The 15,235-nt window shown below is 35.4% G+C and overlaps 1 protein-coding gene across 4 annotated transcripts in view; it reads left to right on the top strand.

Moving 5' to 3' along the window:
• CEP78 (centrosomal protein 78) overlaps positions 1 to 14,624 on the top strand; it is a 31,637-nt gene extending 17,013 nt beyond the window's left edge. For 2 of the 4 annotated variants that reach the window (XM_054502013.2, XM_054502014.2), the window contains exons 10-16: positions 932 to 977; positions 2,533 to 2,661; positions 10,464 to 10,541; positions 11,741 to 11,907; positions 12,950 to 13,118; positions 13,431 to 13,478; positions 14,017 to 14,624. In XM_054502013.2, the coding sequence (XP_054357988.1) occupies positions 932 to 977; positions 2,533 to 2,661; positions 10,464 to 10,541; positions 11,741 to 11,907; positions 12,950 to 13,118; positions 13,431 to 13,478; positions 14,017 to 14,304 (925 nt within the window). In that variant the 3' untranslated portion in view covers positions 14,305 to 14,624. The remainder of the gene's footprint in view (positions 1 to 931; positions 978 to 2,532; positions 2,662 to 10,463; positions 10,542 to 11,740; positions 11,908 to 12,949; positions 13,119 to 13,430; positions 13,479 to 14,016) is intronic. The other 2 variants (XM_054502015.2, XM_054502016.2) reach the window with 1 other exon arrangement.
• The last annotated feature ends 611 nt before the right edge of the window (positions 14,625 to 15,235 follow it).

Consider the following 15,235-nt stretch of genomic DNA (forward strand, 5'->3'; position numbering starts at 1 on the left):
AGGTGAGAAAAGGTTTCGTTTAAAGTATGTGCAGTTAAACCAAGTCCTATAGGGCAGAAATAGGAATTTGGATATTTAAGATTGGGGAAAGGGCATTGTAAAGCATAGGAAATTGTTCAATGCAAAATGATAGGAAGTGTTGATTAGACTTAATCTAACTCAGCCAACGGGCCTAACTCATTTTAGTGAGTCAAACCAGATATAACTAGTTGTAGCCAGTTACCTTGGGGGTAGCTATTCATAGTAATTTTTGTCAGAAAAGTCTTTTAAAAATGTTGTACTATAATTTTATGCTTAATAAATGAATTAGATTACTATAAATTATTTTCAAATGACTTTTAGTATTCAAGAAATTGGAGATTAACAATTGCTTAAGAAAACAAAGAGAATTGATTTTAAATAGGACTGGAAATAGATGCTACATAAAATATCTGTTCATTTGCTCAGATTAAATTGAATATGTATAATCTTTATTAGGCAACTGACGACTATACTTATTTCACAACTGGTAATGTGAATTATTATTGCATAAACTGTAGTACTGAGGCCCCAGTCTTTACACTTTCATTTAATAACTTCGCAGTTTCATATCTTCTTGAGATACTTACTAATTTCAAGTCCCATCTTGGTCACAAGGAGTTGTGAATTAGAGAACAATTAATATCACCAGTTAAAGAAGTTAGATTGGAAATCTGAACCATCCTAAACATAAGAACTACCTGCATCTTCAGAGTCTTATCCCAAAGCCGTTCTGCTAAATTGTTCAATTTTCTCCATAGCAGAGCTTTCCAGGCCCTTATTTGGAGGTGATTTATTTTTATGCACAGTTATGTATGGATAGTATACATAATACTAGCAAGTGTTATTACCTAGTGTTAACTGGTGGTGTATTTACATCAAAATATAACTTAATTTATCGATATCTTTTTAGGGGTTTCCCATTAATCAAAACACGTGATATATGTAATCAGTTGCAGGTACGTAGTTACCATGTTTATAGTATGTAGGGGATTGGAATGGGAAGGGTGGAAGATCATTCTCTGTGCTCTTTAAACTGAATAGAGTCTTAAAAAACATTTCCCTCCCTGAAGTAAATTCATTTAAAATTTTCTGGGTTCTCCCAGTGCCACAGTATAGTTGTGTGGATATGTCACACAATGGGGGCCTTGTGGTTTCATCTGTGTAGACAGGAAGTCATTTCTCTGTTGCCACCAGCAAAACAAATTTGACCACCATTTCTCACCCGACACATGGAGCTATCATAGTCAAGAATGTCCTTAAGTTTAAAAGAAATCTTCTTGGGGAATACATATTTTTTATATATATATATATGTATATATATATTCCAGATTCTAAAGCTAAAACAAAGCAACCAGTCCTAAAGCCTCTGCTTTCTCAGAGCTTTTCTTTCTCCCTTGTCAGGATCAAGCACATTCCCTGTCATTCTGCATCATGGTATTAGAGCAAGTGAATTCTGTCAGAGTATCAGATTTTCCTTTTCAGTTGTTTTTAGAGACCGTAATTTCTCTGTAAAAGATAGCACTGCTGAGATGAAGGAGCACCTGTGTGTCCGTACTGCCCCTTGCATAGCCAAAAGTAGGGGCGTGCATCTCATTCTACCGTCTAGGATTTTCAGGTACTGCAGGATTTATGCTTGTAGTAGATACTGCATTCTCGTGACTTCTCTTCTGTACAGTTATGTATCCCGGCACTTTTCTTTTTGATCTGTGGACTTTTTATGGGATTGTGACACAGTCAATTTTGAAATATTTGGAAACATTGAACAACATTCTAGTGGCACTGAAACTTGACAGGAGAATTGCATTGTTATTACAGTAGTTTTGGCTTAAGAATGAGGAAAAGATGAGGTTTTTGATGTCTCAGTTTTAGTTGTGTGCATGTATTTGGTTAATTTTTTTTTAATTCTAGTTTTTATTTTATTTTGTAGAGACAGGGTCTTGCTATGTTGCCCAGGCTGGTCTCAAACTCCTGACCTTAAGCAGTCCTCCTGCCTTGGCCTCCCATAGTGCTGGGATTACAGGCCATTCTAGTGTTTATTATTCACAGTTTAAATTATTCTTCCAATTCTTTGTGAGGCCTCCACTGATGGATTTTTTTCTCCTAAAAATCATCCTGTCTTTAAGACTCTGTGTGTGATGGTAGAGAATAAATTTCTCATCTGCAGTTGATCTGAGAAAAAATGTTCACCCTGCCTCCTTGCTTGCTTTATGTGAAAAAAGTGTAATAAAATAATATGGGTTATTTTCGGAAAGATTTTATGTAAAAAAGAAAAAAATAATATGGGCGATTCCAGTATTAATTATAAACCTTGTATGAGAGAATTATTTCAGTGACATAGAAAGAATAAGTTAGTGTCTTTTTACTTTGTTATTGATTGTGTTAGACTAAGGAGTAGTGATAGACATTTATAGAGAATGACTTAACACTTCAGAAAGATCACTTTGATTAGATGTCCTTTAGTATTTGGTATTCGGTTTATATTATTATACAATCTTGTCCTCTTTTTTTAAGCAACCAGGTTTTCCTGTGACTGTGACAGTAGAGAGTCCTTCATCCTCTGAAATTGAAGAGGTTGATGATTCTTCAGAGAGTGTTCATGAAGTGCCTGAGAAAACTAGTATAAAACAAGAAGCATTACAGGTACAAAGCTACCACTTTAAAGATATGGGGAAGATCATTTCAAACTCTAGTTAGTTTTTGGTGAAAGCTTGATTATGCACTGGACAGCTTGCATGGGAATTCTGTTTTCCCTTTCCTTCTATCTCATATCCGTTGAATGGTTCTTTATCATAGAACAAGGTAAAAGGGAGGACGTCTGCACTCTAAGAAATAAAAATTGAAACGTCATCAGTAATATATTTTCCTTTCCTTAGAATCATAGAATATTAGATTTAGGGAAGGCCTTAATAATCATAAGATAAACTCAAAGAAATTAAGCACTGAATGAATGTAACCAGCTGATTCAGGGCTCTTTGGGAGGCCTTATCTTTTTGTGGGTGCTAGGAAGTCCACAATTAATTTTTGAAAATTAATACAATTTTCTTTTATATGAAACTTACAAATATAGAAGTAATTATCCCTTTTTTATATACTTACATGTAGCTTATAAACAACAGGAATGTATGTCTCACAGTTCTGGAGGCAGGAGAGTCTAAGATCAAGGCTCAGGCAGATTTGGTGTCTGGCGAGGGCCTGCTTTCTGGTTCATAGATGGCTTTTCACCATATCCTCACATGGTGGAAGGGCAGTTATCTTATTTTTATGTGACTATGGAAATCACTTTTTGATTTTCAAAAAATGAAGCCAGATTTTCATTTTTTAAATTAAAATTAGTGATATTTATATAGAGAAATTTTAAGATAATTATAAAAATGATAGAATATTAGAGGGGAAAATGTATAGATAATGTAGAATTGTCCCTATTATAAATGAGCACCTATTGTTTGTAGCACCTAAGTGGTTTATTACTAAGTTCCAGAGGAAAAACAAAATCCTAGAATGTCTAATTCATGTTCATTATTGTTTTAAATGTGTTGTATTTATTTTCTTCACCAGGGAATTAGGAAATTTTATTAAGTGATTATAGCCATTGGGGAGACCAAGAAGGTTAGGAAATATAACTTGGGAATTTCTGATTCAAGATGCACTGAGAATTCTCTCAGCTCTTTTCTGTTTTAAGAACTCCATAAAATGATGTTATCAAAATTTCTAACATACGTAAGCCTACAATAATCAAGAGAATTGAAGAGATTTCAACATATTTTTGAAATAGAGATGACAGATGGAAATGAGTATGAAACCGAAGCAGTAGAACAGAGGAAAACCATCGCCTAGAATATACACAGGGGAAGCCTACAGCTCAAAGGGAATCTAATCTAACTCCAGAAACAGCTCCATACACAGATATGCATACAGGAAAAAGGAAGGGAGCTAGAAATGTGACTAACATAGAGGGAGCTCCTTGACAGTTTGTATATGGAAGAGTTGACTCCTAGCCTTACCTTCGCTCTCCTGAAATGAGATCATTTGACTTTGAAAAACAGTAAAGTAACTGGGGAGAACTAGGGTAGATAGTGTGGATTTTGCACCTTAGAAAAGGGTAGCTGAGGATATCCTGCCATACTGGCTACCCACTTCTTCATGCATAAGAGAAGCTAGTCATCAGCTCCCAGTGATCCTCTGCTCCCTTATTCTTAAATAGGAAATAACCGTGGTTCACCTGATAGTTGAGTAAAACTCACAACATGACAGGGAAAATAAAAGATGAAAAATATGTCCTGATAGGACCAGAGCTGATTAAAAGAACAAAAATACTTTAAGAAAAAAACTCTGCTTAACATCCTTAGGTTTGTTAAGCACAAGTACAAAAGGTACAGTGCCTGTAAAAAAGAAATAGGGTGTTGTTTAAAAAGGAATAGCAGAAAGCAAGGGTGGTCTCTTGGAAATTATAACGGTTGAAATAAATTCAGTAGGAATTAAGGAAATTTCTCAGTAGATAGAACAGAAAGGCAGGAATGGAAAATACAACAGAAATCATATGGTAGTGAGGTTGCATCTAGGAGGCCTAACATGTTGCTGTAAGAAATCTCAGAGGACAGAAAAAAATGGATGGAAGGAAATTACAAAAAAAAATTATAAGAAAGTTTGCCTTAGATAGACACATATAAGTAGACAGTCTTCACTGTAAAATTTCAAGATACTGAGGAAAGAAATCCCGAGAGAAAAATACCAGTCACTTAAAAAACAATAAAAACCAGACTTTATTATACTTCTCATCAGCTACCATGGATCCTGGAATTAGAAAGATACTTCCAAAGTTTTAAAATAATTGACAACCTGGAGTTTCCCATCCAGTCAAACTGTCAATCTAAGTTGGGGCTGAATAGGACGTTTTGGACCTCCTGCGCTGTACTTTTTCTTGTTATTTGAAAACATAGTCCCACAAAATGAGGGTATAAACCAAGAAGGAAGATAATAGGATATCAGGGATCAGTGGTTTCAGTGTGGAGAGCAGCGTGTCTGGATTTGAGAGGCTTCCATTGGTTGTGTGACTGAGAGCTTAAAAAATCCTTGAAGCATATTACTATGTATTAGGCACTGTTAGAATGAGGGAGGGGGAAAGAGAGAGAAGAAAAGAGGGAAGGAGAGAATCAAACTCCAGAGGAGAAAGTTCTGTTGGCACGAACATAAAACAAATTAAACTATGGCAGATTTTTGAGCTACCACTGATGTACAAAAGGGAAAAAGTCCACTTGAGTTTGTCCGCCTTTTTCAGTGGCACAGCAGTCAGTGACCACCTATCTAATTTGTTGCACAAACCAGAACACTTTTTAATAGTGTAAGCAGGTGCTGTTAACACTAACATCAAGACAAGGATTGTAAACTGAAACAGTCCAGGGCAACTTAAGATAGGCGGTCACTCTATACAAGGGCTGTGGCACTGAAACTGTATAGAAGGCGGTGTAACCTGTATATACACAGAGTTACAATATAACTCTGCAGTAGGCAGTATTAATTTAATCGTACTAATGGAAATACTGCCATGGTCTGCAGCTTTGATTATCAATTTGCATGTAATAGCAATAATAACTAACTTGTATCAGATTTAGCACGTATTGGACACTGTTCTAAGTGTTTTGCTTATATTAAGTCATTTGATCCTCAGAATAACCTGTGGGAGGTGTTACTATTAGTCCTACTTTTCAGAAAAGAAGCTAAATTTAAGTAAGCCCAAGCTGTACTTAAATTTAGAGTTGGATCAGGGATTTGAGCTTAAGCTTTCTGCCTGTTCTCTTAAACACTGATCTATCTGTCTCTCAAAAAACAAACAGCTCTGCATATAGAACAGAATATAAATATTAACTTTAACAGTGTAAAAGCTAAGTTTGGAAGGTGGACACAGGTGGAAAGAAGGGACAAAAGTATATATGTCCTTATTTTACAAAGCAGGACATTGAGAGAATTTAGAGTTGATAAACAATTTAAATTTTTAAGTGATGTATATCACTAGAAGTTGAAGAGATCATGACCAATGGAAAAACTAATGGTGATACAACTTTATTGAGAGGAGTGGCTATAAGTAAGTAAATAAGTAAGAATGAACCAAACTCTTACTTAGTAAAGCAGAAAGTTAGTAAATAATGTCTAAAATTCGGTCATGTAGTAGTTACATAATATGTTATTTAGAACTAGAGAAGGATTAAAAAGAAGAATGGTTGACTTAAACCTCACACACAAAAAAATCCAAGTAGCCCGTAAGTATGGAAAAGTGTTCAGCCATATAGGTAATCAGAGAAAAATGAACTGAAATCAGTATGAGATGCAACTACACTCCTATCAGATTGGCAAAAAATAAAATTTTATAGTGGCAGGTATTATAGACCTGGAGTGTAATAAGAATCTTCCACCCTGTTTATGCCGGAAGTATAAGTGAGCACACCTACTTTGGAAAGCGTTTAGCATTGTCTTTCAATTGAAAGTATATGAATACCTTGGGACCCAACAAGTCATCCGAGGGTATATGCACCAGAAAAACAGGTGCAAAAGTGTCCACGTGCGTTATTTGTAATAGTTCAACCTGAAAACAACCTGATGTCCATTAAGAATTAAAAATTAGATTGCATTTGTACACTGAGAAAACTATAAAAGTAATAAAATTTAATGAACAAGAGCTACAGGCAACAACAGATGAATTGTAAGAACAATGTTGAAAGAAAGACAGAAGATGCAGAAGTCTGCATTCACTATGATTCCCTTTGCATAAAGTTAGAAGTAGGCAAAACTAGATTGTTAGGGATGCATGCATATAAAGGAAATGATCATTAGGAAAATGAGGATGGTGTTTAATTCTGGGAGAAGGAGAGGGGCTTGTGATGAGTAGAAGATATGGGGGATTTCAGAGATGCTAGCTGGTTGTACTTGCAAACTTGGGTATATGGCTACATGAGTATTCCCTAATAGTGTGTTTTATGCACTTTTCAGTATGTATAGCATATTTTGTGATTAAAAAAACCTGCTGAAAGAAATGGTTGCCTCTGGGAAGCTGGATGTGTGAGTGAGGAGGAGAAGATTAACTTTCATTTTAAGCTCGTCTCTACTAATTCTATTCATATGTTTATTCATTTTGCGTTGATCATATTCTGTACACCAGGCACTCCTCTCAGTTTTATATGTGTGTTAATTTACTCCTTTCAAGAGCCCTATGATACATGAATTTATCTCCATTTTATAGATGAGGAAATTAAGACCTAGAGTTATTGAACTTGCCCAAGGTTATACAGCTGATGGGTAGGGCCAGAACTTTGCCTCAGAAAATCTGAATTTCCAAAAAATAACCAAAAGAGAAATTTAAGTACTAATTAGTAAGCAAAGAAATGCACATTTAAGGAAGACAGTGCACATTTAAGGAAGACAGTAACCTTTTATCTGTTAGAGAAAAACACACATTCTGTCTTTAACACACACATAAATCTTATATTGGCAGGGATTTTCTTTATTCAGCAGTTATTTATTGGTTATCTGCTTTGTGGTACACATAAATGCTGGGGATAAACACTTAATAAAATATACTTCCTTCTCTTGAATATCTTGTACTTTAAGTGGGAAGGTAAGCCAACAGTTAGAGTAGAGGTGATATATCCAAGTGATAGACTGTTTCATTGCCAGTAGCAGTATAAAATCTTAGAAATCTTTTGGAAAGCAATTTGGATGTAAGTATTGCAGAGCCTTAAAAATGTTTATTTGCTTTGACCTAAAATTCCTTTTTTATTTATTGCAAGAAAATTATTCTAAATATGGGAGAACAAAACCTTCATGCTTAAAAGTGGTTATTTTATCTTATAATGTTGAAAAGTTGGAAACAGTCTTGTTAGCCATAAAGGAATGATTACATGAACCAGTAAGCTGGCTCAGTGGAATATTTTATTTAGCCCACTAAAAAAGTCAAAGTTGGCCAGGCGCGGTGGCTCACACCTGTAATCCCAGCACTTTGGGAGTCCAAGGCAGGCAGATCACGAGTTCAGGAGATCGAGACCATCCTGGCTAACATGGTGAAACCCTGTCTCTACTAAAAATACAAAAAATTAGCCGGGCGTGGTGGTGGACTCCTGTAGTCCCAGCTACTAGGGAGGCTGAAGCAGGAGAATGGTGTGAACCTGGGAGGCGGAGCTTGCAGTGAACAGAGATCAGGCCACTGTACTCCAGCCTAGGCGACAGAGCGAGACTCCGTCTCAAAAAAAAAAAAAAAAGTCAGAGTTATGAGTTCTCTGATTCAGTGTTAAATCTTAAATGGAAGAATGCCTAACATAAAATTGGATATACAGTCTTCCCTCAGCATACTCGGGTTATTCCATGACCCCATCCTCCAGCATATACCCAACTCCATGCAGGCATGCTCAGGCCCCACAGTTGGCCTGTGGAACCAGGGTATATAAAAAGTCAGTCCTCCTTATGAGCTTTTGCATTGGAGAATACTTGTTTTTTTGTTTGTTTGTTTGTTTGTTTTGAGATGTAGTCTCGCTCTGTCGCCAGGCTGAAGTGCAGTGGTGCAATCTCAGCTCACTGCAACCTCTGCCCTCCCGGGTTCAAGTGATTCTCCTGCCTCTGCCTCCCGAGTAGCTGGGATTACAGGTGTGCACCACCACACCCAGCTAATTTTTATATTTTTAGTAGAGACGGGATTTCACCATGTTGGCCTCGATTTCCTGACCTTGTGATCCGCCCACCTCCGCCTCTCAAAGTGCTGGGATTACAGGTATGAGCTACCGTGCTCAGCCAGAATACTGTATTTTTGATCTGCATTTGGTTGAAAAAAATCTGCATATAATGGGCCTGCATACTTCAAGCCCTTGATATTCAAGGGTTGTTGTACAGGATAACATCTGATATTTCTGGGGTTGTGTTCCAGAAAAAAAATAAACTTTTCCATGTGTAGAAGGGAGGAAGGGGAGCATCTGTCAGGGAGGAAAATTACTACAACACTTTATCATTAGTCGTTTTTAAGTAGTGGAATGTTAAGTGATTTTACTTTCTAATTGTTTCATTTCATATTCCTTATTTTCTTTAAGGAGCGTGAATTACTCTTTAAAGGAGTAATGAGGAGGGAACTTTCATAAATATGTAACATTATGTTCTCACTTCCTCCACTAGAGGGAGAAACAATTTCATGTAATTGTGATTTGATGTGATTTTTAGAACTAGTTAGGAATGGAGGATTTTATTCTTTCTCCAATTCTGATAAGTTTTTTGCTTATTTGCATGTTTGGTTAGAAGTTCTTTGATAACAGTTCTAAATATTAAAACCATTATATAAATAAGTAGAGGAATTTTGCAATTTATTTTTCCTTTTTCCCATAAAAACTTGGTTGGCTTTAACTGATAATGAAACATTCTAAAGAATTTGTAGTTATTAGGGCATTTACTGATTTTTCAAACATGTGTTCTGAGTATAAAAATATATGCCCTTTGAGAAAATTTTTGAAAATCGTGAAGAACATTGAGGGAAATAAAAACCACCTCTGCATGGTACACACACCTGGATATTTTGTAATTTGCCCTTTTATCTTAAAAAGATATCAAAATATTTTGTCACATCATTGAATGCTCTTCCACATCAGAGAATCTTACTTAGCTTATGGACCATCTCCCAAGAAAAACGACCATTCATTAACTCTGGTTAGACCCGTATCATAGTTTTTAGTGGCTCCATAGAGCATTTCATCATAGGGATGTGCTATTTTTTTTTTTTTTTAACCAATCACAATTTGGAGGCTTTTAGTTGTAAACAGTCCTGTGACATTATGTTGGTAGATAAATCTTTGTCCACAAGTTTGGTGATTTCCTTAAGGTAAATTCCCAGACATAGAATTGGTAGTATTTACTAAAGATTACTCCAGAAAGTGGCACCAATTTCCTTTCCTAATGTAAGTATATGGTAGAGTTCCTTCCCTCAACACTCTGGAGGGAATTGGAGAATCTCCATCATGTCTAATTCCTTTTGTATTTCAATCTTTACCAGAAAGAGCCCTGTCCCTTTTAATTGGTTACTTGATTTTTAATTTGCTGTTACATAATTCAGGTGTGTTAAGTGTGTTAATAGGGCTTCCAATTATAAGGGATCCACAAATAAGAATAGAATTTCTTTTTCATAGCCTTAATTTTTATTTCTGACTCAATAAATATATGTGTATGCCTTCTATGGTGAGCTGTCATAAATTTATCTTGGAAAGAGTGGAAATAAATCTGTGATGTGCGAATCTGATGTTTTTGGTAATTAATTTCCCTAGCATGGTATGATATTATACAAGCAGTAGGCTATAATCCTGATATCTGAGTTCACTTCTGGCTCTGTCCCTAAATGCTTGGTGAGCTCAACAGCTGGAAGAGTTTTGGGGATCATATTGGGAATTAATTATAATATTTACTTTATTACTACTTAATACTAGGAAAAACTGGAGGAGTGCCTAAAGCAGTTAAAGGAAGAAAGAGTGATAAGGCTTAAGGCTGATAAACGAGTCAGTGAGGTAAATAAAAGTTTTCTTACCTTTTGAGAGTTTTTTGTTTTGGTTTTGGTTTAAGTCATACATACACACACTTTATAAACTTTAAAGTGAGAAAATATAATGTATTGCAAATGGTCACAGTATGTTAATGTTTGCATTTACTTATATTTGGTGATCGTGTGATCTGTATTCCAAAAGCATGTTTTTTAAAAATGTAAAAATTGTAGTTTGTTTTCTTTTCCTCTGCTTTTATATGACTGGAGCTTATTTTCTGTTCATGATGCATCAATTCAAGAATGCATTTATTAGGCTTATACTGTATATACAATTGTGTAAAAGATGGGGATGAGACTATCTACTGAAGGTGAATTAGGAAAATGAATAAATAAGGTAAAAGATAATGGAAAACTGGTAAGAATGCAATGAAAGATAAAAATCTATACCATGAGGACTAAATTAGGAGAATGTGCGTAAGAGCAGGGCATAAGCTAGAAAGTTCTACATAACTATAATTTATTATTACAAAGCAAGTTTAAGGAGGAATTTTTGAAAGTATATGCATTGGTTTGAAAGACAGTTAATCATTCAGTAAAGGTTGAGCACCTGATTGTATAAGGCAAAAGGTGTATTGTGAACACAAAGGCCTTTCTGAGAAATACTAGAGTTAGACTTACGTGTAGTATTAGATAAATAAATTTGGTGGGCAGGAGAGTACATATTTTCAAAAGCAAAGGGGGAATATTGGTAATTGTACAGTCAGTAAATTGAGTATGATTTAGGACTCTTAAATTTATATATTAAGTATTTTACTGGCAAAAATTTGTCCTTAACAGCCAAATTGTAAAATGCTTACTCTTTATTTCATTGTCTAATTGACTTAAACAATTAAACTCTTTATTTCATTGACTAATTGACTAAAAATTAGTCTTAAACAGCTCATTTTTAAATATAGAATGATCCAGGTATGTATTTAACCTGTTAGAAATGTGATCTTTTTGAAAGATCAGTAATGAAATACTATTTATATTGTTTATGGAGGAGGTTTTGTCAGTTATCTCCAGGTTTTGATTGTTATTTAATATGGTCTGTCTTTACTGGTGGAGAATTAGATTAACTGCAAATTAATTACATTTTTAAAATGTTTTATTTTAGTTTCATAAAAACTGTTTTGGTGATAATGAGAGAAAATCATGTCACACATTTTCAATCTTCTTTTATAGCTGGAACATGAAAATGCCCAGTTAAGAAATATAAATTTCTCTTTGTCTGAAGCCCTTCATGCACAGTCATTGACAAATATGATCCTGGATGATGAAGGTGTTTTGGGCAGCATTGAGAATTCTTTTCAGAAGTTTCATGCTTTCTTGGATCTCCTTAAAGATGCTGGGTTAGTTACATTCTCCCTATGACATTTGTCCCTCCATGACTTTAATGGTGTTTTGCCAAGGAACTTGAACAATTTTTATAGCTTCCTGAAGTCATATTTACTGTGTAATTGTAAATAGTACACTTGATTTTTTAAATGTGGAATTTTAAAAGAAATGCAAAATGACAAACCTGCCTTGGTTGAGGGCCCAACATGAAAGAGTAAACTTATCTGGCTTGGTGGTTTGCACCTGTAATCCCAGCTACTTGGGAGGCTGAGGCAGGAGGATCACTTGAGCCCAGGAATTCAAGGTTAGCCTGAGCAACATAGCAAGAGCCCATCTCTTAAAAAAAAAAAAAAAAAAAGTAACTTGTAGATAGAGTAATTGGTAGCTGTAATTCTTGTTAAAGACCAAATTGAAGGTAGTTTTAATTGAAAGTATTCAGGAATGTATAGGAATTTTTCTTTTATTCACTTTGCTTGTTAAATAAGTTTGAATTAAAATTAACTTTGAGATATTAAAATTGTTATTAATCTGCAGGGTAGATATAGATATGGATCAGTGGTCCTCAACCAAGAATGATTTTGCTGAAAGAATATACTGAAAGAAACAGTTGGAGATAGATAATTGATAGAGTTATGTTTTGTAGGTGAACGGTTTGGTGAGGAAAGGGACAAACATATTCTTGAGGACTGGAGGAAAGGTGGTATAGATGTGTGGGGATGAAGGTGAGAGGCAGTAGGTGTGTGGTAGAAATTGCAGCTTCTACTGAGACAGTATGTAAAATACGGAATAAGTAAGGAAATGAAGTCAAGAGGTATCTAATACATTGTTGGGGGAAGAGACAGTGCTTAAAGGATTGGATGATCTGATATGGTTTATCTCAGAGGATAAATGTGGGAAGGTCTGAGAAATTGGGAGGGATGGGGGTGTAGTCTGGAGTAGGATAATGGGTTTTAAGATTTTAGAAGTATTTCATGATTGTAGGTTCGGGGAAATGTAAGCTGTTCTTATGTGCTTCTAGTAATCCTTGCCTTTTCCTCCTTTTCTTCTCTTGACCAGGCTTGGGCAGCTTGCCACAATGGCTGGGATAGATCAGTCAGATTTTCAATTACTAGGTCATCCCCAGATGACTTCTTCTGTTAGTAATCCACCTAAAGAAGAAAAGGCACTTGAAGATGAAAAACCAGAACCAAAGCAGAATGCCCTAGGGCAAATGCAAAATATCCAGGTAAGTGAATAGAACAGAACTTAGTGATTCTACAAGTGATTGGCAAAAAAGGGAATTACTAAGTCAGAGAGAAAAAAATAATGATCTGTTCACATGCTCAGGGACCAGAAGCATCTTTGGGGTCCTTTCCAAGACCGAGATCAGTAAGTTTGTGCCCATTTCATTATATTGTATTGTAAATAAAAAATAAGAAAGTTCTTTTGAAAATTTATGATTTAAAGTAGACTATCCTCAGTGAAGAAATGAAAGATTAGAGAAACGATTTTAAATTTTAAATTTTATAAATGTCTATTCTATTCATATTTCATCTAGGTTTCTATTTGTATGCAGTCAGCTTACAATGAAGGAACACTAATGAAGGTACAAGTACTGATATAGATAATTTTTCAGAATAAGTAATTCATATATAACAAACAGGCAGTATATTATAGGCATCATCTAGTTATGGGAATGGGAGGGGCAAACCTGTCTGCCACAGGAGTCCCCTGCTGCTTTTCCTCTGGCCTTACTTGGAGCCCCCATCTCCCATCTCAGCCAGTCTCAGACTGGTCTTGGCAACTGACGACTTGAAAACTCAGTCTCCTTACAAATTGGATACTGCTTACATGTGCATAGAGGATAGGAAAGATATTAATTTTCTTATAGAATAAGGTTCTATTTTTTTTAATGAGGGAGAGATAAATTAGTAATAATTACACAAAACACAGAAGTCTGAAAATGTGCTGGACCTACCCCTGGCTATAGCTAAGTTAAGTTGGCAATCACTTGGTAAGATATAATTAGGGGAAAAATGACCTGGAAATCTTCTAAGATCACAGAATAACATTGACGTTTTGAACTCAATTTTTTAATGATGGCTTTGTTTGTCACTAAATTTTTGTTTTGTTTTTCCTTCTAGTTTCAGAAAATTACAGGTGATGCTAGAATTCCTTTGCCTCTCGACTCCTTTCCTGTCCCAGTTTCTACTCCAGAGGCCTTAGGAACTTCCAGCAACAACCTAGGAGTCCCAGCCACTGAGCAGCGGCAGGAGTCTTTTGAAGGATTCATTGCTAGAATGTGTTCTCCTTCACCAGATGCAACTTCTGGAACTGGAAGTCAAAGAAAAGAAGAGGAGTTGTCCAGAAATAGCAGATCTTCTTCAGAGAAAAAGACCAAAACAGGTGAATATACCAAAAAAACACTCTGATAAGCAACACCCTGGAAAGGACCTGCATTCCTGATCTGACTGTCCTGAAAACCAGAAAGGCAAAGGAACTAGGGAAACTAGTTCTTTGGTTAATGAACCAATTAAAAGTAGGTCTTTGAAAAAACACATTTCTGTCAAGAAAGAAAATAGAATAGTGACTGTTTCATCCAAGACAAATAAAAGAACATTCTGAAAGTGATACTCTTGGATCTGATTTTGAATTTCAAGAAAGCATCCATTCTCTGTCATGCCTTTCATATAACTAAATCTTTTGAAACTGTTTTTACCTTTAAATTGTAATAAATTTTCTTATGTTTTTATTATGGCGTATGGTGTCTTAAAATATAGGATTGGAAGCCACTAAAGGAAGATTTCTCTATACTTTTTATTATAATGAAATTTTTGGTCTCTTTTTTCCTTTGATAGTTTACAACATTGATTCAGCAATTGTTTACTGAGGGGCTAGTATGTATAATATCATTCTGGGTGCTATGGCTTTCAGCAGTGAACAAAACAAAGCCTTTAATCTCAAGGAACTAACATTCTGTGGAGGGAGAAAACAGAACAACAAAGCAGAGTATGATGAATAGAAAGGGATGGGAGTGAATAAATGGAATAATTTTACCGTTTGGTTAAATGTGGAAATAAATATATATCACATGGCCAGAAGCCATTGACATATTCTAATATATAACCAGAGCAGCAAACATGTCTAGATGCTTAAGCATGTTCATGGATTATAGCAACCCTATAAGATAGGGAACTATTAATATTATTATGCCCATTTTATAGATGAGGAGTCTGAGGAGACAGATTATGTGAATTGCCCAAAGTTGCATGGCTGTAAATAGGTGGTAGGGCTGGGATCTGAACCAGAACCCATACTTTAATCAGCTATCCTGTTTCACTGTTAAGAGAGGAACCACTTAAG

The sequence above is a fragment of the Pongo pygmaeus genome, chromosome 13 (genome assembly GCF_028885625.2).
Source record: "Pongo pygmaeus isolate AG05252 chromosome 13, NHGRI_mPonPyg2-v2.0_pri, whole genome shotgun sequence".
Classification (NCBI taxonomy): Eukaryota; Metazoa; Chordata; class Mammalia; order Primates; family Hominidae; genus Pongo; species Pongo pygmaeus.